This window comes from Piliocolobus tephrosceles, chromosome 10, assembly GCF_002776525.5.
Source record: "Piliocolobus tephrosceles isolate RC106 chromosome 10, ASM277652v3, whole genome shotgun sequence".
In the NCBI taxonomy this organism is placed as follows: domain Eukaryota; kingdom Metazoa; phylum Chordata; class Mammalia; order Primates; family Cercopithecidae; genus Piliocolobus; species Piliocolobus tephrosceles.
In genome coordinates, this window is record NC_045443.1 from 45,848,980 (window position 1) to 45,874,760 (window position 25,781).

Sequence of the window (25,781 nt, forward strand, 5' to 3'; positions counted from 1 at the left end):
GCCTGGGCGACAGGGCAAGACTCCTTCTCAAAAAAAAAAAAAAAAACAGGATATATCCCAGCTCCAGCGTCTGGTAACTGTTTGGTGCTGGCAAGATAGTTAACCTCTCTATGCCTCTTTTCTGTGATAATACCTGTGTTTTAGATTGTGAAAGGGAGTAAAGATTTAATGAGTAAAAAGTATTTATAATAGTACCCAATACTTAGAAAATATTCAGTAGCCCTTAATGTTATAATATTTGTTACATTGTATTGAAATTGAAGGCAAGAGCAATGCCTTCATTTTTGTATGGCACCTACCTTGTAAAGTCCTGGCCCTAGTAAATAGTCCATAAATCTTTGTCAGATAAATGTGCAAAACACCCACAATACAGAAACTGAGGCTCTGGGAGTTTGCCCTCACTACACCACTATAAAGCGTAGAATTCTTAAATCTAATTCCGTTGGTCTTCCCATTCACGCAATTCCCATTCACTTCCTGCTTTTCTGGAACCACGTTCAGTTTACCTTGATTAAATTTGGGTAATTTTAGATAGATTTGGATAATATTAGAATCCTGTGTCTTGCTTTGATAATATTTTGGGTTTTGTCATTTCTGGGCATGGGTGATCTTACTATGTTTGATTGTCATTCATTCTCAGGCGTGTTTCTTTCCATTTCAGGTACACCTCTGCCATATACTGCCTGTAGTTAGTACTAGCTCCATTTTACCCTGGAGAAATTGAGGTTCAGGAAGATTTAAATGACTTACTTCTGGTTATAAGGTAAAATAACTTAGGATTTCAAACTTCTTCCCTCACAGACTCTTTACTATTAACAGAATAAGCACTTATAAAATAGATTTTTTAGTAGAATAAGCACTTTTTCAGTTATGTAGTCATGGATGTTTTCTTTTAAACAGCTGTGTTAGTCCATTTTCATGCTGCTGATAAAGACATACCCGAGACTGGGCAATTTACAAAGGAAAGAAGTTTAATGGAGAACTCACAGTTCCACGTGGCTGGGGAAGCCTCACAATCATGGCAGAAGGCAAGGAGCAAGTCACATCTTACCTGGATGATGGCAGGCAAAGAGAGAGCTTGTGCAGGCAAACTCCCATTTTTTTAAAAACCGTCAGATCTCAGGAGACTCATTCACTATCATGACAACAGTGCAGGAAAGACCTGCCCCATAATTCAGTCACCTCCCACCGGGTTCCTCCTACCATATGTGGAAATTGTGGGAGTTACAATTCAAGATGAGATGTGGGTAGTGACACAGTGCCAAACCATATCATTCTGCCCCGGCCCCTCCCAAATCTGATGTCCTCACATTTCAAAATACAGTCATGCCTTCCCCACAGTTCCCCAAAGTCTCAACTCGTTTCAGCATTAACTGAAAAGTCCATAGTCCAAAGTCTCATCCGAGACAAGCAAGTCCCTTCTACTTATTAGCCTGTAAAATCAAAAGCAAGTTAATTACTTCTTAGATACAATGGCGGTACAGGCATTGGGTAAATACAGCCATTCCAAATGGGAGAAATTGGCCAAAACAAAGGGACTACAGGCCCCATGCAAGTCCAAAATCCAGCAGGGCAGTCAAATCTTAAAGCTCCAAGATGATCTCCTTTGACTCCATGTCTCACATCCAGGTAACACTGATCCAAGAGGTGGGTTCCCATGGTCTTGGGCATCTCCACCCCTGTGGCTTTGCAGGGTACAGCCTCCCTCCCATCTCCCTTTCCAGGCTGGTATTGACTGTTTGTGGCTTTTCCAGGTAAATAGTGCAAGCTGTTAATGGAGCTACCATGCTGGGGTCTGGAGGACCATGGCCCTCTTCTCATAGTTCCATGAGGCAGTGGCCCAGTAGGGATTCTGTGTGGGGGCTCCAACCCCACATTTCCCTTCCACACTGCCCTAGTAGAGGTTCTCCATGAGTGCCCTGCCCTTGCAGCAAACTTCTGCCTGGACATCCAGGTGTTTCCATACATCCTCTGAAATCTAGGCAGAGGTTCCCAAACCCCAGTTCTGTGCACTCGCAGGCTCAACACCATGTGGAAGCTGCCAAGGCTTGGGGCTTGCATCTCTGAAATCACAGCCCAAGCTCTGTGTTGGCCCCTTTCAGCCATGACTGGAATGGCTGGGATGCAGAGCACCAACTCCCTAGGCTGCACGCAGCACACACGGGGACCCTGGGCCTGGCCCATGAAACTATTTTCTCCTAGACCTCTGGGCCTGTGATGGGAGGGGCTGCCATGAAGTCCTCTGACATGCCCTGGAGACATTTTCCCCATTGTCTTGGGTATTAACGTTCAGCTCCTCTTTAGTTATGCAGATTTCCTCAGAAAATGCGTTTTTCTTTTCTATCACATCAGGCTGCAAATTTTTCAAACGTTTATGTTCTGCTTCCCTTATAAAACTGAATGCCTTTAACAGCACCCAAGTCACCTCTTGAATGCTTTGCTGGTTAGAAATTTCTTCTGCCAGATACCCTAAATCATCTCAATGAAGTTCAAAATTCCACAAATCTCTAGGACGGGCAAAATGCTGCCAGTCTGTTTGCTAAAATATAACAAGAGTCACCTTTGCTCCAGTTCCCAGCAAGTTCCTCATATCCATCTGACACCACCTCGGCCTGGACCTTATTGTCTATATCACTATCAGGCTTTTGGTCAAAGCCTTTCAGCAATTCTCTAGGAAGTTTGAAAGTTTCCCACATTTTCCTATCTTCTTCTGAGCCCTCTAAACTGTTCCAACTTCTGCCTGTTACCCAGTTCCAAAGTTGCTTCCACATTTTGTGGTATCTTTTCAGCAACACCCCACTCCTGGTACCAATTTACTGTATTAGTCCATTTTCACACTGCTGATAAGACACACCCGAGGCTGGGCAATTTACAAAGGAAAGAAGTTTAATGGGGAACTCACAATTCCAGGTGACTGGGAAGCCTCACAACTGTGGCAGAAGGCAAGGAGGAGCAAGTCACATCTTAAGTGGATGGTGGCAGGCAAAGAGAGAGCTTGTGCAGGCAAACTCCCATTTTTTTAAAACCATCAGATCTCATGAGATTCATTAACTATCATGATAGCAGTGCAGGAAAGACCTGCCCCATAAGTCAATCACCTTCCACCAGATTCCTCCCACGACACGTGGGAATTGTGGGAGTTACAATTCAAGATGAGATTTGGGTGGGGACACAGAACCAAACCATATCAACAACCAAGATCATTTCTTCCAGATTCCTCTTGTCTAATTTTCTGACCTGTGCTTCATTCTCCACTTAATCTGTTGGATTAATGACTCCACATTGAGTTTGCTATCTTGGTTAAGTATGCTACTCTTTAGGGCATACTTAAAGAACAATTGACAAAATCTTAAACCAGAGGAATTTTCCTTTTTTACAAAACGTAAATATTACTCCATTTCTTATAAGCCATACCTATAGGGCTACTCCTCCTATTTACTAGAGACTAGTCTTGTTCTGGGTATAGGATTCTACCATATTTCATGGTGTTTTGGGTTTGTTTGTTTGTTTGTTTGTTTGTTTGTTTGTTTGTTTTGTTGTTGTTGGACAGAGTTTTGCTCTTGTTGCCCAGGCTGGAGTGCAATGGTGCCATCTTGGCTCACTGCAACCTCCGCCTCCCGGGTTCAAGTGATTATCCTGCCTCAAACTCCTGAGTAGCTGGGATTACAGGCATGTGCCACCATGCTCAGCTAATTTTGTATTTTTAGTAGAGACAGGGTTTCTCCATGTTGGTCAGGCTGGTCTCGAACTCCCCACCTTAGGTGATCCACCCGCCTCAGCCTCCCAAAGTGCTGGAATTACAGGTGTGAGCCACCACGCCTGGCTGGGGTTTTGTTTTTATTATTTTTAAATTTTTATTTTTTCTGTGAAACAGCTTCAGAAGGTCCTAAGAATTTGTGCCCCTCTTTTTGTTTTTAGAGATGGGAGCTTGCTATGTTGCCCAGGCTGGATTCAAACTCCTAGGCTCAAGTGGTCCTCCAACCTCAGCCTCCCAAATATCTAGAACAACAGGCACATGCCACCACGCCCAACTAGATAATAACTTTTAAATAGTGGAACAATATGTCAAATTTTTGTGCTAGCAACAATGTAACAATGTAATGGCTTTAGACATGACATGCTTTTTTTTTGCTTTTTTTTTTTTTTTTTTTTTTTTCTGTGACAGACTCTCGCTCTGTCACCCAGGCTGCAGTGCAGTGGCACAATCTCGGTTCCCTGCAACCTCACTTCCTAGACTCAAGCGATTCTCCTGCCTCAGCCTTCTGAGTAGCTGGCATTACAGGCCTATACCAACACACCCGGCCAATTTTTGTGTTTTTAGTAGAGATGGTGTTTCATCATGTTGCCCAGGGTGGTCTTGAATTCCTGGCCTCGGGTGATCCAACCACCTTGGCCTCCCAAAGTGCAGGGATTACAGGCATAAGCAGCCATGCCCAGCCAGACGTGATACAGGCTTTAAAACTTAATCTGAATTATTAACATTTTCTCTATCACTTTCTTAAGTTCAGACAATCAACTAAATGAATAAATCAAGCTTTGTTTGTAACATTTGCCAATGTTTGTGATATAAATCCTCCCACCATGCTTGATTTCAATATGCCCATATGACATCACTGATCATAAAATTGGGAAAAGAGGCACACACCATCACATAGTATTTTCTCCAGACAGATAAAATAGATAGGGCGTTCCAGTTTTCAGTCTGACAGGTAAAGAGCTTGGAAGTCATCACTCCCATTTTCACAAGAAGGAAAAAGCCAAACAAACTGAAACTTAACAACCCTTCTTAGACCCTTCAGAGAATCGAGGTCCCAGGGCAAACCATCACCCCAAAATCTGGAGAGACATTTGGACTTAAAATAAGTGGAACAGAGAATCATGACTTACTTGGAGGAAAAACTACTACTGGAACCAGCAACTGGTAGAAATACTTATAGGGCAAGTGATTAATTGCTGGAGACTGAACATGGACTAGCTTGAGATTTTTTTTTAAAACTCCTAGGGACCCAGTGTTAAGGAGTCCCCCACATTTTTGTGAGTTTTGCTTCCAACAGGGAGAGAGAGAAGTTAGCCATTTTGAAATACACCCAGAGCATTCTATGCTCCTTAACAAAGGCCTGCCTTCAAGGGAAACTGTTGAACAGAGCCTAACCAATGCGGGAGAAGGGATATACCCAACAGAAGCCTCCTCTAAAAATGAGACAGTTGTGAAGGTCACACGTGCAATAAAAGACAGACCTAATAATAGAATTACGGAATGCCTTCCCCCATCCACCTTAATAGGGCTCCTGTTTAATAATGGGATTACAATGGAAAAAACTGCAAGGCCCAGAGCCTATTTCAGGAAGAGTCTCTAAGGAAAGTTGAAGAGCAAGGGAGGCAAAAACAAGGACACCAGAGGAAATTTTAGCATCTAACACCTACAGCTATAGCAAACAGTAAACACAACCTAATTCCTAGCCATATAAACACAAAACCTTACCCTTACCCAATACATAATGTCCAACTTAAAACAATTATATGGCATGCTAAAATGTAAACAAAAAATATATATACACACACACATTTATATACACACATATACATATATATGTAATCTAGAAAGACAAAGCAAGCCAGGAGCAATGGCTTACGCCTGTAATCCCAGTATTTTGGGAGGCTGAGGTGGGTGGATCACCTGAGGTCAGGAGTTTGAGACCAGCCTGGCCAACATGGCAAAACCCTGTCTCTACTAAAAATACAAAAATTAGCTAGGCAAGGTGGTGGGCACCTGTAATCCCAGCTACTCAGGGGGCTGAGGCAAAAGAATTGCTTGAACCCAGGAGGCAGAGGTTGCAGTGAGCTGAGATCGTGCCCCTACACTCCAGCCTGGGTGACAGAGTGAGACTCCATCTCAAAAAAGACAAATCAAGCATCAGAACCAGACTCACATATGGCAGAAATTTTGGAATCATCAGAGTGAGATTTTTAAATAACTATTAATATGTTAAGGACGCTAATGGAAAAAGAGGACAACATTCAAGAACAAAGGGTAATGTGAGCAAAGAGATGAAAACTCTATAAAGAATCAAAAGGAAATGCTAGAAATAAAAAAATACTGTAACAGAAATGAAGAATGCCTTTGGTGGGCTCATCAGTAGACTGGACCTGACAAAGGAAAAAAATCAGTGAGCTTGAAAATATGTCAATAGGAAACTTCCCAAACTGAAAAGCAAAGAGAAAAATGAATGAAAAAAGAGTGGAATATCCAGATGCAGTGGAAGTAAACTCATGAGCACAGATAAGAATAAAATAATCAGGAAGAGATGAGTTGTTAATATTTACTACTTTTATTTTATTTTATTTTATGACAAGATCTGGCTCTATCGCCAGTCTGGAGTGCAATGGCACAATCTCAGCTCACTGCAACCTCCACCATCTGTAATCCCACCTCAGCCTCCCAAGTAGCTGGGACTACAGTCACATACCACACCTAATTTCTGTAGGTTTTATTTTTTTGTAGAGACGGGGTTTGCCCAGCCTGATTTCAAACTTGTGAGCTCAAAAGATCCATCTGTCTCGGCCTTCTAAAGTGGTGGGATTACAGGTGTGAGACACCATGCCTGGTGTACTACCTTTATTTTTAATATAACTTATTCAATGGTAAGTTTAGTTAATGTAACTTTTAATAATGCCTTGTTTAATAACCACTTCACAAAATTAATGAAAATTTAACAAGCTTTCAAAATTCACTATGGATTGGCACACCACTGCTGAAACAAAGACTCATTGAAAGTATCCTATTCAGATTTCTTTTTTTTCCTGAATATAAGACTGAATAACTATTAACATTTAAATACTGGTGGGGCGTGGTGACTCACACCTGTAGTCACAGCACTTTGGGAGGCCAAGGAGGGCAGATCACTTGAGGTCAGCGGTTTGAGACCAGACTGGTCAACTCTGTCTCTAGTAAAAATATAAAAATTAGCCAGGTGTGGTGGCACGCCCCTGTAATCCCAGCTACTCGGAAGGCTGAGCATGAGAATCTCTTGAAACCCAGGAGGCAGAGGTTGCAGTGAGCTGAGACAACACCATTGCACTTCAGCCTGGGCAACAGAGGGAGACTCTTAAAAAAAAAAAAAGACTTAAGTTTCCATTATGTGCTGAACACTGTTCTAAGGAAATATGCATGTATTATCTCATTTGATTCTCGTAACTATCAGATACTGTCATTCCATTTTTTTTTTAATTTAAAATTTAAAATGGAGGCTTAGTTAATCTATTCAAAGTCAGACACCTAGAATATGGCATAACTAAGATATGAGCCCAGGTCAGTGCTCTTTCTACTCACTGCCTTCTGAAGCTTACAGTGGAAGACTAGGTCAAGAAAAGGTATACTGACAGGCCAGGCGCAGTGGCTCACTCCTGTAGTCCCAGCACTTTGGGAGTCTGAGGTGGGTGGATCACGAGGTCAGGAGACCGAGACCATCCTGGCTAACACGGTAAAACCCAGTCTCTACTAAAAATACAAAAAATTAGCAGGGCGTGGTGGCGGGCGCCTGTAGTCCCAGCTACTCAGGAGACTAAGGCAGGAGAATGGCGTGAACCTGGGAGGCGGAGCTTGCAGTGAGCCAAGACTGTGCCACTGTACTCCAGCCTGGGCAACAGAGTGAGACTCTGTCTCAAAAAAAAAAAAAAAAAAAAAAAAAAAGGTGTACTGACAATTAATTTCTCCATTTTCCTGAAGTTATTTAGCCCACTCCCAGTGCAGCTCCACTGTAAACCTATAAATCCTGTGCCTCATTAGACAAAGGGAGTGTCAGTTGTGGTAATTCTTAGGACATTACCATGGTTACCAGACACAGAGTCCAGTGCCCCAACCTGGACATTCCAGAAGAGGCCAGGGAGGATCTGAGATGGCCTTCTTCAACTTGTATCTATTGGGATATCAAAATTCCTTTCGGAACAAGAAAAGGAACGCAACTGAAGAAACAAGTAAGGGGAATATAGGGTAGAGGGTTAGAAGGGCCACTTCTTTTCCTAGATGCTTCATAGCCACTTCCTAGCTATTTATTTTCCTACCTGGGGGTTAGAGATTTATCCTCCAAGACCAACAGTTACACTAGTTAAAATTGTGGAATAGGGCCAGGCGTGGTGGCTCACACCTGTAATCCCAGAACTTTGGGAGGCCGAGGTGGGTGGATCACCTGAGGTCAGGAGTTCAAGACCAGCCTGGCCAACATGGTGAAAGTCCATCTCTACTAAAAATACAAAAATTAGCTGGGCATGGTGGCACGTGCCTGTAATCCCAGCTACTCAGGAGGCTGAGGCAGCAGAACTGCTTGAACCCAGGAGGCGGAGGTTGCAGTGAGCTGAGGTCGTGCCATTGCCCTCCAACCTGGGGGACAGAGCGAGGCTCTGTCTCAAAAAAAAAAAAAAAATTGTGGAATAGGGACAATATCCTTTCAGATTTGCTCTCCTGTCATTTAATATCTTTATTAAGACACACAATTTGGGCCAGGTGTGGTGGCTCACATGCAATCCCAGCACTTTGGGAGGCTAAGGATTGCTTGAGTCCAGGAGTTCAAGACCAGCCTGGGTAACATAGTTAGACCACATCTCTATGAAAAGTTACACAAATTAGCTGGGTGTGGCAGTGCATGCCTGTGGTCCTAGCTACTTGGGATGCTGAAGTAGGAGAATCATTTGAGCTCAGGAGGTCAAGGATGAAGTGAGCCATGATCACACCACTGTACTCCAACCTGGGCAACAGAGTGAAACCATCTCAAAAAAAAAAAAAAAAGACACATAATTTGTTCAACCAAATAAGTATATTCTTAGTCATTCATTTGCTCATTTAACCAACATTTGTTAAGCACCAGGCTTTATGTTCCAGGGATTATGTTGGTGACTAGGGTTAAGACCTCTGCTATAAAGCGACTATCTGATGAGAAAGAGAAGTATGCAAACAAAAATTGCAATATGTTGTATGATTACATTAAATATGGAATGTTCTAGAGCCACTAAGAAGGAAGTACCTGATACTATTGGATTTGGAATAAGAACAGGTGGTGGAGGATAGGGGAATCCTTCAGAGAAGACTTCACACAGGAAATGCTTCCAGAACCCGGTGTTAAAGGACGATTGGAGTTCACTACAAAGAAGGGGATATAGCACAGACGAAGGAGCAGAGACCTAAGAGAGAACCATATTAAGTGAATTCCAAGTTCGTGGGTACAGATAAAGGGTAAAGTGGAGAGGTGCAGAGACCTAAGAGAGAACCATATTAAGTGAATTCCAAGTTCGTGGGTACAGATAAAGGGTAAAGTGGAGAGGTGCTGGGAGGCAGACATTGAAAACTAGGAAGGGGCCAGATAATTGAAGATGATGTTAGCCATGCTAAGCATTTTAACTTTATAGAGAGCCACTGAATTTTTAGTAAGCAGTGAGCAGATCTATATTAGATTCAAAATGCCTAGCCATGCCTCACACATAATAGAGGTTTCATAAATACTTGTAGGGTGAATGGATGAATAAGTAAGTTTGAATAACTATAAAACAGGAAGCTAGGGGAGGCTTTACAGGAGATATAACAATTGATTTCATCTTAAAAGATGAATTGTTGCCAGGCGCAGCGGCTCACGCCTGTAATCCCAGCACTTTGAGAGGCTGAAGTGGGCAGATCATGAAGTCAAGAGATCAAGACCATCCTGGCCAACATGATGAAACCCCGTCTCTACTAAAAATACAAAAAAAATTAGCTGGGCATGGTGGCACACGCCTGTAATCCCAGCTACCTGGGAGGCTGAGGCAGGAGAATCGCTTGAACCCGGGAGGCAGAGGTTGCAGTGAGCTGAAATTGCACCACTGCACTTCAGCCTGGCAACAGAGCCAGAATCCATCTCAAAAAAAAAAAAAAAAAAAAAAAGATGAATTGTTTAAAAGCACAGATATGAAGGAGAAGAGTATTCCAGGTAGAATGGAGGACACATGTGAAGGAAATTAAGTTTAGGTGAGTGCTGAAGCAAAAGTTGTATTGGGGTGGGGGAAAAGGGACTGGGAAAGTATAAAAGCACAAAGTTAAGATTGTGGGCTGGGCACAGTGGCTGACGCCTGTAATCCCAGCACTTTGAGAGGCTGAGGCGGGCAGATCATGAGGTCAGGAGTTCAAGAGCAGCCTAACCAACATAATGAAACCCCGTCTCTACTAAAAATACAAAAATTAGCCAGGCATAGTGGCACGCGCCTGTAATCCCAACTACTCGGGAGGCTGAGGCAGGAGAATCACTGGAAACAGGGAGGCAGAGGTTGCTGTGAGCCGAGATCGCGCCATTGCACTCCAGCTTGGGTGACAGAGCAAGACTCTGTATGAAAAAAAATAATAAGATTGTAAAGAACGATCTTACGTAGGCCTCCATTGGTCACTCTCTGTCCTCTGCAATTCCATCAAAGAAGTTCTGTTTTACTATCCAGCTTCCAGGTAAGATTTGTACAAAGGGTACCCCTGATGGACCTTAGAGACTCCTTAATATCCTTATACCAATTCTTCCCCTTCCTACCCCAACTGGGTCCCAGCATTATGCCATGGGACTGTTTTTATCTCCAAATAAAGAGGAGCTCTTCTCTACCCTCTTTCAGAAAAACAAACTCTTTGGGAAACCTACAAATTTCCCCTTTTCCAGGCCAAGACTAAGTCTCTCCTGGCTGCTCCAATCCTACCTACTCCTACTAGATAGAATTCCCTCACCATGAAAAAACTGAGTATACAGCCGACCAGTTGTCCTACCCAGTTAGCTACTTAAGCACTGTTGAACAAGACTTAATACTGATCCAAAGAGGCCTGGGCATCATTTCTTTATAGGCTAGACAAAGTGGAAGATTTTACTTTATAAAAACCAGAGCCCTCTGTGGGATGATAGAGAAGTATCCTGATATCGTCTGCTATCTAAGTTTTCTCGTTCTGGTGGCAGAAAATCAGAGGCAGGAGGCTTGGCCAAACCCGTGGAAGGTAAGGTTAGAGGGAAGATTGAACACCAAATATGCCACCCCTACTCCGTGCTCACTTCCCCTCCACCCCAATTTTACACCCTCCAGTTACTCTCTCAAAATATGGACTTCAACTTGCCAGTTTCTAATTAATCCATGTTTTTGTTGGCTCCGGCACTTTATAATAAACAACTACTTATTATGCAGTATACTAGGCACTGTACTAAGCACACTACATGCTTAATTTCATTTAATACTCTAACATTCCTGTGAGATAGGTATTACTGTTCCCTTTTTATCAGTAAGAAAACTGAGGCTCAGGCCGGGCACCGTGGCTCATGCCTGTAATCCCAGCACTTTGGGAGGGCAAGGCGGGTGGATTACCTGAGGTCAGGAGTTCGAGAGTAGCTCAAAACACAGCAATCTGTCAGTTCCATTTTTTCCCAAACTGCCTATCCTACTGTAGTCTAGACTGTTCATTCTCAAATCCTGTTGCATAACTATTGTCCTGGGACTTGCTTTTGCCTCTCTCCAAGGTAGTATTCACTGTTTCCTGGATCCCATGTTTTTTTTCTTGGCTTACTCCCTCCGTTTCCTGCAATATGCCAGGAAGTTTTATAAGAATGCATAGGAGGTATATTTATGAGTCCAGAATGGCTTTATTATATACCCTCACACTTGATTGACAGTTTTTCAAGATAGGAAATTCTAGGTTGAAAATCATTTTCTGAAAATTTTGAAGCTGTTTTTATTGTCCTCTAGCTTACAGTTATATTCCTTTGTATGTGACTAATTTCTTTCTTTCTGGAAGTTTTTTTTTTTTTTTTTTTTTTTCTGAGATAGGGTCGCCCATGCTGGAGTGCAGTGGCACAATCTTGGCTCACTGTGCTCAATCTCTGCTTCCTGTGCTCAAGCGATCATCCCACCTCAGCCTCCTTAGTAGCTGGAACTACAGGCACACACCTGGCTAACTTTTTATATTTTTTGTAGAGATGGGGTCTTGCCATGTTGCCCATGCTGGTCTCAAACTCCTGCAATCAAGCAATCCACTTGCCTCAGCCTCCCAAAGTGCTAGGATTACAGGCGTGAGCCACTTCGCCCAGCCTCTGGAAACTTTTGATTTTCTTTTTGTTCTGTAGTATTCTGATATTTCAAAATGATGAAATTTATTGTAAGTCTTTTCTCATTCATCATTTTGAACACTCCATGAGCTCTTTCATTCTGGAAATGTATGCTTTCTATTTCTGAGAAATTTTATTTTAATTTTTAATTTATTGTTTTCTTTCTTGTTTTTCAAACTACCATTTGTCAGTTATAAAGTCTCCCAAATTGATCTTCTAACATTAATCTTGATATTATTATTATTATTAATTACTATTTTTGAGACAGGGTCTTGCTCTGTCACCCAGGCTGGAGTGCAATAGAACAATCATGGCTTACTGCAGCCTCAACCTCCCAGGCTCAAGCATGCTCCCAGCTCAGCCTCCCTGAGTAGCTGGGACTACAGGTGCAGGCTACGATGCCTGGCTAATTTCTGTATTTTTTAGTAGAAATGGAGTCTCCGTGTGTTGCCCAGGATGATCTGGAACTCCTAAGCTCAAGCAATCTGCCCACTTTGGCCTCCCAAAGTGCTGGGATTACAGGCGTGAGCCACCATGTCTGGCTTAATTTTCTTTATCATCATTATTATTATTACTATTTATTCTTTGGAAGGCTTCCTTAATTTTATCTTGCAACCTCGTGTTAATTAGCTATTGCTGCATAACATATTACCCTAAAATATGCAGGTTTATAACAGCAAATATTATTTTACAGTTTCTGTTAATCCAGAAGCAACTTATCTAGATAATTCTGGCTCAGGATCTCTCACATGGTTGCAGACAGGATGTCAGCAGGGGCTGTAGCCATATAATGGGTTGGAGATTGGGTGGGAGCTGAAGGAGCCATTTCCAGGATATCTGGTGACCTCAGTTTCTCTGTGGGTATTGACAAGACACCCCAGTTTCTCGCCATATGGGCCTCTCCATAAGCAGTTTGAGTATTCTTACATGGCACTTAACTTTCTTCAGAGCAAGTGATCAGAAAGAAGGAAGGGAGCCAAAATGCATTTTTATGACTTAGTCTCAGAAGTGACTGTCACTTTACCTTTTCTATTTGTTAGAAGAGAATTACTAAATCCAGCCCATACCCAAGGGAAACAGAAGCTCTACTTCTTGAGGGGAGGTTTATCAAAGGATTTGTGGAAATATGTGAAAACCAGCACACCTTCATATCAGAACTTTTTTTTTTCTGCTTTTTTTTCTTCATGCAGTAATTAAGAACATTTTATATTGGTTATTATATTATATTTTAATTTCCAAGGACCATTTTTGGTCTTCTGATTTTCCTTTTTTACATTTTCTCTCTTTTGTCCATGAATATATACTTTATTTGAAGTTCTTTTCCTTGCATCGACTCTTTTTCCCTCTGAGCCCTTTTTCCTATGAGTTTATTTTGGTATCTTGTTTTTCTCAGTGATTACTCTCCTCAGATAACTAGTGATCCTTGGCTTTCCATTCTGATTTAAGAGTAAGAAACAAACAAAAAAAGCTAACTAGAAACTGATGGAGGGGGTTGTCCATTATGGGCTTCATTCCAGAGCTTTCCTCTGGCTCTCTATAATTTCTCTGGGGAAGAATCTTATTATTCTTTCTCTGGGTATTGGTTATATGCTTATCTATTAGCATGCTGGGGCTAGGACAGAAGAAGGTATTGAGGGTCTTAATTTTGAGGATCCTTTTTTAACTTAATCACCAGATTTTCTGTCTTACACCTGTGCCAGCTATATTAGTCGGTTCTCACATTGCTTTAAAGAATTACCTGAGACTGAGTAATTATTAAAAAAAAAAGAGAGAGAGAGAGAGATTTAATTATCTCCATTCTACAGGCTGTACAAGAAGCATGGCAGGGGAAGCCTCAGGAAACCTACAATCATGGTGGAAGGCGAAGGGGAAGCAGGCATGTTCTACGTGGCTGGAGTAGGAGAAAAAGAGAAGAGAGAAGGGGTGGGTGGTTGGTGCTATACACTTTCAAACAACTAGATCTTGTGAGAACTCACTCACTATCACGAGAACAGCAAGGGGGAAATCCGACCCCATGATCTAATCACCTTCCACCAGGTCCCTCCTCCAACACTGGAGATTACAATTCGATAGGAGGTTTGGGTAGGGACATAAATCCAAACCATATTACCAGCCTTCACAGTGAATCCTGTCCAGGGGTGCAAGGCCTCCTAGATTCAGGTCCTCTAGAGGAATCTTACATTCCATTTTCAGGGCAGGGTAGTTTGCCTGGTTTAGCCAGATGCTCTGACAGTTTCAGTGACTCCCTTCCTGTTCTCAAGCCTATTCCCTACTCCTACCATCTGTGGTACCCATTACACTCTAAGTTTTGGGTCTCTCAGATGAATTAGCTCAATTCTAGATGTATTCTCCACTACAGAAACTTAGGTAGCAACATTATTTACTGTGTTAGGTTAATTGCCACCCTTCTGTCCACTTTGCATCTTCCAAAAGGTATTTCTACTGAAATATCTCATATGCTCTTATATCCTTGCCCACTGTTTTTGCCCTTGAAGATTAATATTATTGTGATTATGATGGTGACGATGTCATTTTAGCAAATTTGGGAGGAAAAGGAAATAAAGCCAATAAGGTCAATCTACCATTTTTAAAAACTTTTCTTGCTAATGTAACTTCAAAATTATAGAAAATGTGTAAGACTTGTAGAAAGAATTTCTCTGCACCCTTTACCCAAGTTAACTCATTGTTAATTTTGCCACTCTGTTTTTTGCTTTGTCTCTACTATAATATCTACTTTATCTCAGCTAGTTGAGAATAAGTTGCTCATATTATATCTCTTTCCCTTTAAATAAATAAGCTTATATCTCCCAACAACAACTCACCATATAGGTATCAAATTCAGCAAATCTTAGCACTTATACAATGCTGTTATATAATTACCTAGAGTGCATTTCTCAGTTTTGCCAATTGTTTCATAAATGTCTTTTTTTTTTTTTTTTTTGAGATGGTGTCTCACTGTCACCGAGGCTGGAGTGCAGTGGCGTGATCTCAACTCACTGCAAGCTCTGCCTCCCGGGTTCAGGCCATTCTCCTGCCTCAGCCTCCAGAGTAGCTGGGACTACAGGTGCCCGCCAGCACATCTGGCTAATTTTTTTTATTTTTAGTACAGACGGGGTTTCACTGTGTTAGCCAGGATGGTCTCGATCTCCTGACCTCATGATCTGCACACCTTGGCCTCCCAAAGTGCTGGGATTACAGGCGTGAGCCACTGCGCCCCGCCTTTTTTTTTTTTTAGACAAGGTCTTACTCTGTCTCCCAGGCTTCAGTGCAGTGAGGTGATCACAGTTTACTACAGCCTTGAGCTCCTGGACTCAAGTGATTCTCCCACCTCAGACTCCCAAAGTGCTGGAATTATAGGCATGAGCCATCACAACTGGGCAACTTTTTTTTTTTTTTTTTTTTTAAGAGAGGAGGTCCCAGCCTGGCCAACATGGTGAAACCTAGTCTCTGCTAAAAATACAAAAATTAGCCAGGCATGGTGGCAGGTGCCTCTAATGCTAGCTACTCATGAGAATGACGTGGGAGGATTGCTTGAACCTGGGAGATGGAGGTTGCCGTGAGCCAAGATCACGCCATTGCACTCCAGCCTGGGTGACAGAGACTCCATCTTAAAAATTAAAAATAAAAGAGATGAGGTCTCGCTATGTTGCCCAGACTGTCCATTAATGTCTTTTGGAGCAAAATTTTTCCTTCCAGGGTCCAGTTAAGGATCAACCATTGCATTTAGTGAGCATGTCTCTTTAGTCTCCTTTAATCTGGAATAGTTCCTTCACCTTCGTTTCATGATACTGCCTTTTTTTTTTTTGAGACAGAGTTTTGCTCTTGTTGCCCAGGCTGGAGTGCAGTGGCTCACCGCAATCTCCACCGTCCAGGTTCAAGCGATTCTCCTGCCTTAGCCTCCCAAGTAGCTAGAATTACAGGCATGTGCCACCCGGCCCAGCTAATTTGGCATTTTTAGTAGAGATGGGGTTTCTCCATGTTGCTCAGGCTGGTCTCGAACTTCCAACCTCAGGTGATCCACCCACCTCTGCTTCCCAAAGTGCTGGGATTAGAGGCATGAGTCACCACGCCTGGCTAGTATTGACATTTTTGTAATAGTATAGGCAAGACATTGTGTAGAATATTCCATAATTTGGATTTTTCTGATGTTTCTCGTGATTAGATTGAGTTTAAACATCTTTGGCAGGAATAAGTGACATTATGTCCTCAGTACATCATATCGGGAGGCTCATGATGTCATTTTGTCCCATTACTGGTAATGTGAACTTTGACCACTTAAGGTGTTGGTTTTCTTCACTGTCAAGTTACCATTCTTCTTTTATAACCAATAATTTCTGGTAAGATTCTTTGGAAAAATGTAAGTATCCTATTCTTTTTTTTTTTTTTTTTTTTTGACAAGGTGTCACTCTGTTGCTCAGGCTTGAGTGCAGTGGCACAATCACAGCTCACTGCAGCCTTGACCTCCCAGACTTAAGCAATTCTCCAACCTCAGCCTCCCAAGTAGCTGGGACTACAGATGCCCACCACCACACATAGCCAATTGTTTTCATTTCTAGTAGAAGGTCTACTAGACCTGGGCTATGTTGCCCAGGCTATTCTCAAATTCCTGAGCTCAAGCGATTCTCCCGCCCCAACCTCCCTAAGTGGTAGAATTACAGGCATAAGCCATTGCACCCAGTCAACTATCCTATTCTTCATCAAATTTTCACCCACTAATTTTAGTATCGATTGATGGTTTTGTGTGAATCTGTTATTTCTGTAATAATTGCAAAATTGTGATTTTCTAACTCCAATCCATTTTAACTCAAAGTTTACTACAATTAAAAAAAAATTTTTTTGCCGGGCGCGGTGGCTCAAGCCTGTAATCCCAGCACTTTGGGAGGGTGAGATGGGCGGATCACCAGGTCAGGAGATCGAGACCACCCTGGCTAATACGGTGAAACCCCGTCTCTACTAAAGAATACAAAAAACTAGCCGGGCGACAAGGCGGGCGCCTGTAGTCCCAGCTACTTGGGAGGCGGAGGCAGGAGAATGGCGTAAACCTGGGAGGCGGAGCTTGCAGTGAGCTGAGATCCGGCCACCGCACTCCAGCCTGGGCGACAGAGCCAGACTCCGTCTCAAAAAAAAAAAAAAATTTTTTTTTTGTAGACACAGGGTCTCACTTGTTGCCCAGGTTGGTCTCGAGCCCCTGGCCTCAAGCAATCCTTCTGCCTGGGCCCCCCAAAGCACATATTACAGGCATGAGCCACCTCACCTAGCCCCCAGCTTTTAAATGACCCACCTTTTTTGAGTTTTTCCAAAACATTCAGCTTCATTTTCCTTTTCTTTTTTTTCTGTTTGTTTGTTTGTTTGTTTTGTTTTTTGAGACAGACTCTCGCTCTGTTGCCGAGGCTGGAGTGCAATGAATGGCACAAATCTCGGCTCACTGCAACCTCCGCCTCCCGGGTTCAAGCGATTCTCCTGCCTCAGCCTCCCGAGTAGCTGGGATAGCAGGCGCCTGCCACCTGTTAACCAAATATTTGAACTGATGGAGAATATGGGTGGAGAAAAAGGGCTGTGGCTTTTATTTATTTTATTTTTATTTTTATTTTTTTTAGATGGAATTTCGCTCTTGTTGCCCAGACTTGAGTGCAATGGCACGATCTCGGCTCATCACAACCTCCACCTCCCAGGTTCAAGTGATCCTCCTGCCTCAGCCTCCCAAGTAGCTGGGATTACAGACATGTGCCACCATGCCTGGCCCTATCTTTTTATTCTTAATTTACCAAGGAGTATAACCTCTGCCTCCAGGGCTCAAGCAATTCTTGTGCCTTAGCCTCCCAAGTAGCTAGGATTACAGGCCTGTGCCCCCACACCAGGCTAATTTTTGTATTTTTAGTAGAGGTGGGGTTTCTCCATGTTGGTCAGACTGGTCTTGAACTCCCGACCTTGTGATCTGCCCGCCTCGGCCTCCCAAAGTGCTGGGATTACAGGCGTTAGCCACTGCGCCCTGCCTCAGCTTCATTTTTATAAAAGCCACTGCCGGCCGGGCGCGGTGGCTCAAGCCTGTAATCCCAGCACTTTGGGAGGCCGAGACCGGCGGATCACGAGGTCAGGTGATCGAGACCATCCTGGCTAATAAGGTGAAACCCCGTCTCTACTAAAAAAAAAATACAAAAAACTAGCCGGGCGAGGTGGCGGGTGCCTGTAGTCCCAGCTACTCGGGAGGCTGAGGCAGGAGAATGGCGTGAACCCGGGAGGCGGAGCTTGCAGTGAGCCAGCCTGGAGGACGGTGCGAGACTCCATATCAAAAAAAAAAAAAAAAAAAAAAAAAAAGAATGAAAAGATGTTTCTCAGCGTAATACACACCTCCCGCCTCACATCATACACAAAAATAAATTCCCGAGGCTGAGGCAGGCGGATCATTTTAAGTCAGAAGTTTGAGACCAGCCTGACCAACATGGTGAAACGCCGTCTCTACTAAAAATACAAAAATATTAGCTGGGCTTCGTGGTGCATGCCTACAGCCCAGCTACTTGGGAGGCTGAGGCCAGAGAATCACTTAAACCCAGGAGGCGGATATTGCAGTGAGCCAAGATCGCACCTCCCAGCCTGGGTGGCCGAGCAGGACTTTGTCTCAATCAATCAATCAATTTCAGATGAATTAGAGAGTTCAATAAATAAAACTACAGAAATATTAGAAGAAAACATAGAATATTTGTATATTCTTAGCAGGGTTTTGCAAATCTTTCTTTATTAGACATTAAGCCCAGAAGCCTAAAAGAAAATATTGACAGTTTTTACTAAAAAATAATTTAATTGTGTATCAAAAGACATCATAAACTTAAAATCAAGAGAGAGACTGAGTGAAAATATTTGTCTCATATACATGGGTGTATATCTACATGCACATATACACACATATATAAACGCATACATACTTACATGTTCATATGTATAAATCATGTATGCAATAATATTGAGAATATATAAAAAGCTTCTAAGTAAAGCACCAAGCCAGACTCCCCCTCTAATCCAACATCAAATATTTATTTATTGGGAATTGATTGTGCCAGCCACTGTGTAAGACACTAGAAATATAACAGTGATTAACACAGACAATGAAACTAGTAAATAAATAAACAAGATGCCAATTGTGCCGAGTGCTGGGGAGAAAATAAAGGGGCAATGCAATAGAACAGAAGTCCTAAAGTGCTGGCCTGGATGCCAGATGTAGCCTGATGCCATGCTCAGTTTGCAGAGTGCTTTTTAAAAACAAATGTAGACCAACATCTAAAAATCCAGAGATTTCATGTAAAACCAACATTTCTGACTTCTCTTTAAAAATTAGATTTGGGGGCTGGGCACAATGGCTTACACCTGTAATCCAAGCACTTTGGGAGGCCAAGGCGGGTGGATCATCTGAGGTCAGGAGTTTAAGACCAGCCTGGCCAACATGGTGAAACCTGTCTCTACTAAAAACACAAAAATTAGCTGGGCATGGTGGCACATGCCTGTAATCCCAGCTACTCGGGAGACTGAGGCAGGAGAATCACTTGAACCCGGGAGGCAGAGGTTGCAGTGAGCCGACATTGTGCCCCTGCACTTTAGCCTGGGCAACAAAGTGAGACTCTGTCTCAAAAAAAAAAAAAAAAAAAAAAAAAAATTAGATTTGACCACACTGGCCCTAAACTGTGGCTGTAAATGACAACAAACAGGTAGAATAAAGTAGCAGCTTCCCCTTCAGATGGTACAGGTTTCTTACCCAGCTTGCTTTACTCACAAGCATTATCTGCCTGGCCCTTATGGACAACTGAGTTTGAAGATGCCGTAATGAAGAGTAACTTGGAGAGGCACACTTTATTTTATTTTGTTTTTTTAACTTTTACTTTATTTCATTTTTTTGAGAGGCAGCGTCTCCTTTTGTTGCCCCGGCTGGTCTTAAACTGGGCTCAAGTGATCCTCCTGCCTCAGCCTCCCGAAATGCTGAGATTACAGGCATGAGCCACCATGCCCAACAAGAGGCCCTCTTTAGACAGATAATTCAATGAAGTAATGTTTGAGCAACAGCCTGAAGAATGAGAAGCTTGTCATGTATAGAGCTAAGCCTAGGGCTTCATCTTCATAAGAACAGATTGAAAATCGAGAAAAAATTCAAAGCCAAAACTGTAGTAGGGTACCTTCACCTCCCACTTTGATCAGATCACCTTCATTGCATCCCAGCCCTGAAATTCATCTCCCAGTTCTGACAGCCTTTTTAATAGTGCAAACCCTAACATAGCTATGCACTGTGCCCATCATCCATGACCTCATAACAAAAGGAACCATAGAATAGTATTTCTGATGCCACAATCCCTTTTCACAAAGACATTCAGGCAACTTAGCTACCCTCCACCAAGTTTGGCTTCAACCATATCATCCAATCTTCCACCTGAAAATTGCATTCAATAGTAATTTTCTTCTATTCTTAGTACTTTCTTGAAGCCACTTGAATTGCCCCAGAGTTGAAGTCTGTGCCCATATGGCCAAGCTGTGAGACACATAGGCTGACCTCTAGGAGTTCATTATAAGGCCATGAAAAGTGTGCTCCAGAGAAACCTGTCGAGACAAAGGTGACTTTATTTAGCTTTTATCTAGGATGTTTAGTCTTCCTAGAGTGATGAGTACCATAACCACAGATGTCAAGTGGGAACTCAGGGCAGCCTGACAATCCTAGCATATTCCCCTAGTCACTCTCCCAATCCTCAAGTCAACTATTTCACATCCCCTCCTTGGAGATCTAAAGCCCCTCTCCCATCCTCACTCTGAGCTAACTTCCTTGCTCCTTATTTCACTAAGAAAATTAGAAGGAATCAAAGACTTTCCATCATCACATCTAACATTCCACTCCATTCCCTCTGGTTCAATGAATGAACTGATTCCATTTGTATACTGGAGCCCATCCCTTCTCATCTACTATAGGATTTTGCTCCTAAAACTATCACCTTCTCCCTCAGGATTCTCCTTCTTCCCAGATCATTTCCGTCAGTATACAAATATGCTATAATCTCTTCCATCTGGCAGGGGAAGGGCAAGGGAAGAAACCTCCCTTGGCCATGTGGTCCCCTCGAGCTATTGCCCTCATTTCTTTTTCCACCCGCCTCTCCCCACTACCATCCGGATTATATCAAAATTCCTGGAAAGAGAAGTTTACACTCGCAGTCTAGGGGGAAAAAAAAAAAAGGCATGCCAATTGCCCTTGCTTTAAATCCATGATCACCAAACTCAGTGGGTCTTGTTGTGGTGATTATCGCTGCCCAGAAGTCAAGCTACATTTCCTTGTTCCATTCACTCTCCTCCTCTCCTGGAGGCCTTTTCCTACCTTCTCCTGTTTCTTCAAACCTCCAACACCTCCTCCCCCCCCATCCTCATTCTCATATAATGAGTTGCCTTCCATTTCAAAGAGAAAACAGAAGCAATTGGTAGATAATTTCCATAAGCTATCACAAACCACATCTATCCATCTACCTGCATCTGTGCCCATATATCTCCTATTATCATGAATGAATGGCCCACGCACCTATTAAGACAAACCCCCTCCACTTTTGACCAGATCCCATTTCTTTTTGCCTTCTCCAAAACACCACTCCAATAATTATTCTCACTTTTGTATTAATTTGTCCATCTATAATTTCCTCTTCTGGCTGAGCCCAGTGGCTCACATCTGTAATCCCAGAACTTTGGGAGGCTGAGGCAGGTGGATCACTTGAGGCCAGGAGTTCAAGACCAACCTGAAAAACATGGTGAAAACCCATCTCTACTAAAAATACAAAAATTAGCCAGGCGTGGTGGTGCACACCTGTAGTGCCAGCTACTTGGGAGTCTAAGGCAGGAGAATCACTTGAACCTGGGAGGCGGAGACTGCAGTGGACCGAGATCGTGCCACTGCACTCCAATCTGGGCGACAGAGCAAGACTCAGTGCCCCCCCCCAAAAAAATATATTTCTTCTTCCATCTTAAAACCCCACATTTCCTATTTCCCTTCTCCCCGTAGAGCAAAATTCCTCATAAGAGTTGTCTGTTTGGGCCAGGCACGGTGGCTCATGCCTGTAATCCCAACACTTTGGGAGGCCAAGGCAGGCAGATCACCTGAGGTCGGAAGTTCAAGACCAACCTGACCAAAATGGGGAAACTCTGTCTCTACTAAAAATACAAAATTAGCCAGGCATGGTGGCACATGCCTGTAATCCCAGCTACTCAGGGGGCTGAGGCAGGAGAATCGCTTGAACCCGGGAGGCAGAGGTTTTGGTGAGCCAAGATTGTGCCATTGCACTGCAGCCTGGGCAACAAGAGCGAAACTCAGTCTCAAAAAAAAAAAAAAAAAAAAAGAGTTGTCTGTTTTTTCTATCTCTGGTTCTTCTTCTTAATTCTTTTTTTTTTTTTTTTCTTTTTTTAATTTTTGCAACAGAGTCTTGCTCTGTTGTCCAGCCTGGAGCGTAGTGGCGTGATCGTGGCTCACTGCAAGTTCCGCCTCCCGGGTTCACGCCATTCTCCTGCCTCAGCCTCCTGAGTAGCTGGGACTACAGGCGTCAGCCACCATGCCTGGCTAACTTTTTGTATTTTTAGTAAAGAAGGGATTTCACCATGTTAGCCAGGATGGTCTCGATCTCCTGACCTTGTGATCCACCCGCCTTGGCCTCCCAAAGTGCTGGGATTACAGGCACGAGCCATTGCACCCGGCCTGTCTCTGGTTCTTCTGCCATTCTCTCTTGAGCCCACACCAACCCAGGCTCTTACCATCACCACACCATTAAAACTGCTTCAGGCTGGGTGCAGTGGCCCAGGCCTGTAATCCCAGTATTTTGGGAGGCCGAGGCAGGAGAATCACTTGAGTTAGGAGTTTTAGACCAGCCTGGGTAACAGAGTGAGACCTCATGTCTACTAAAAATCAAAAAAATTAGCTGGGGATGGTGGCACGCAACTTTAGTCCCAGTTATTAGGGATGCTGAGGAGATAAGATTGCTTGAACCCAGGAGATTGAGGATGCATTGAGCTATAATCATGCCACTGCACTCCAACCTGAGCAACAGAATGAGACTCCCTCTCTCTCTACAAATACAAAACAAAACAAAACCCTGCTGTATCCATTTACCAATGACTCACATATTGCTAAGTTAAATGGTAAACTCTTAGTTCTCACGTTATTTAACATATGGGCAGAAAAGTGCAACAGAGCTCAGATGGTTCTGAATCCTCGTGCTGCTGAGGTTGCTTGAAATACCTGGTTAGCTGGGAAGGGTTTGAGCTTACGGACCACCATGGGGAACATGCCTCATATTTTCTATTACCTCAGAACTGGTTTGGGAAATTCACGTGGGGCAGGGAGATTATGGGTAAAATACAGCATTCTCTTCATCTCCTAGCAAGCCCACATCTACCTTGCTTACCCTGGTCTTTCTCATCCCAAATTCTATGTCCATCAATTCAGGGAACCCACAGTTCCTGAATCTCTACTCACCCTTTTCCACAAGCTAAACAATCTTGAAAGACTCTCATTTGTCTCCAGAATGGTTCCTGGTCCCAGTTTCTTTCTGGCTGATTTCACCTTGTTAATACATTCACTCAAACTGCTTGACACCTTTCTGTCCATCTGGTTTTAGCACTTCAACCACTCTGTGGTTCGAATCAGCCACATTCCTTGCCTGGTCCCTTAGCTAGGCCTTTAACAGCAACTATAAAAATGAACCTATTAATATTCACACTTTTCATTCTTAACACTCTTACTATCATGATATTTTTAAGTCATTCACAATTCTTCCTTGAAGAACGATAGGCTTTTTTTTTCCCTCCTAGTAGGTGTGAGTGTATTAACATTCAACTGAAAAGGGCCCACTCAAGCTTTCCTTAGTATAGTCATAATGAAAACTCACAGAGGTGAGTCAACATGTGTAATCAAACATTCTGCCAGTTCCTGCCTCCTTCCTACCATTTCCTCCTGATAAAGAATCAAAATAGAAAGACCAAAGAGGAAAATGGGTGTGGGGAACATACTTTGGTCTATCCTTGACTTCAGAAACTCAGTTTAAGCCAGGTGCAGTGGCTCATACCTGTAATCCCAGCACTTTGGGAGGCTGAGGCAAAAGGATCGCTTGAGCCCAGGGGTTTGAGACCAGCCTGGGCAACACACTGGGACCTTGTCTCTACAAAAAATTAGCCAGGTGTGTTAGCACATGCCTGTAGTCCCAGGTACTTGGGAGGCTGAGGTGGGAGGATCACTTGAACCCAGGAGGTTGAGGCTGCAGTGAGCCATGATTGCACCAGTGCATTCCAGCCTGGTGACAGAGTGAGGCTGACTCAAAAACAAAAAGAAACTCAGTTTATCAAGGATCCAAAGATGTTCAAATTCAGGAGGCTAACTCACACTAAGCAAATTCACAGTGCCTCAGTTTCCTCACCTATAAATGGAGACGATAATGTCTGCCTTATAGACTTGGTGTGGAGAGGCCGGGTGCAGTGACTCATACCTGTAATCCTAACACTTTGGGAGGCCGAGACAGGCAGATCGCCTGGGGTCAGGAGTTCAAGACCAGCCTGGCCAACATGGTGAAACCTCATTCCTACTAAAAATACAAAAATTAGCTGCATGTGTTAGTGGGTGCCTGTAATCCCAGCTACTTGGGAGGCCAAGGCACAAGAATCTCTTGAACCTGGGAGGCGGAGGTTGCAGTGAGCTGCACTCTAGCCTGAGGCAACAGACTCTGCCTCAAAAAAAGAAAGATTTATTATGGACATTAAATAAAATAATGTATCTAATGTACCTAAGAACTAGCACATAAAACTTTACAATAGATGATGGAGGAAAAGTTATAAATCATATGTAAGTTTACTGTTTACATATAGAACATACACCTTTCCTGTGACTAGAATATCTTTGTCCACTACTCAAGACATACTTGCCAGGATAGGATACCTGGAAAACAATATTTTTAACCATAAGATTCCTTGAGGTACAAAAGACGCTGGCTGGCTTCAAAGGATATTTCATCTAGGCCCTGAAAGAGGCTGGTCAACTCACTGCCCACAGAACAGCACTCCTGACCAGTGACCAGAACTCTTAAGTCTACCAGCTGGGAGATTCCTGTCCCTCCCAGGCTCACTCTTCCTCTTTCTAATACTGGTTGCTCCTGCAGATTCAGCCCAGCTTCCAGGGTTTGTTCACCTTTTACTCTGGGCTCTTGGGTGCTCAAGGTTTCCCTTTCATCCTGCCCAGGGAAGCACAATCCTATATCAGTCCTTTCCTTTGCTGAATCTCTCTCAACACCAGCTTTGAACCCTGCTCTCCCATTTTTTCTTTTTTTTTTTTTTTTTTTTTTTTGGACAGAGTTTTGCTATTGTTGCCCAGACTGGAGTGCAGTGGGGCGATCTTGGCTCACTGCAACCTCTGCCTCCCGGATTCAAGCAATTCTCCTGCCTCAGCCTCCTGACTAGCTGGGATTACAGGCACATGTGACCACACCCAGCTAATCTTTTGTATTTTAGTAGAGACAGGGTTTCATCATGTTGGCCAGGCTAGTCTCGAACTACCAACCTCAGGTGATCCACCTGCCTTGGCCTCTCAAAGTGCAGGGATTACAGGCGTGAGCCGCTGTGCCCAGCCATCCTATTTATTCTTAGCTTCATACTTGACCCTCCTCTTAGTCCAGGAGGGCCTTGTTCTTTTTTCTAGAAAAAATTCCC

The 25,781-nt window shown here is 43.2% G+C and overlaps 1 protein-coding gene across 2 annotated transcripts in view; it reads left to right on the plus strand.

Annotated features, from left to right (window-relative positions):
- Positions 1-7,855: 7,855 nt before the first annotated feature.
- The window catches only part of TEX49 (testis expressed 49), a 30,925-nt gene continuing 12,999 nt past the window's right edge, over positions 7,856-25,781 (plus strand). Inside the window, exons 1-2 of one of the 2 annotated variants that reach the window (XM_023210606.1) lie at positions 22,272-22,296; positions 24,188-24,205. In XM_023210606.1, the coding sequence (XP_023066374.1) occupies positions 22,272-22,296; positions 24,188-24,205 (43 nt within the window). Of the gene's footprint in view, positions 7,975-22,271; positions 22,297-24,187; positions 24,206-25,781 lie in introns of those variants that run through there. The other variant, XM_023210605.1, reaches the window with a different exon arrangement.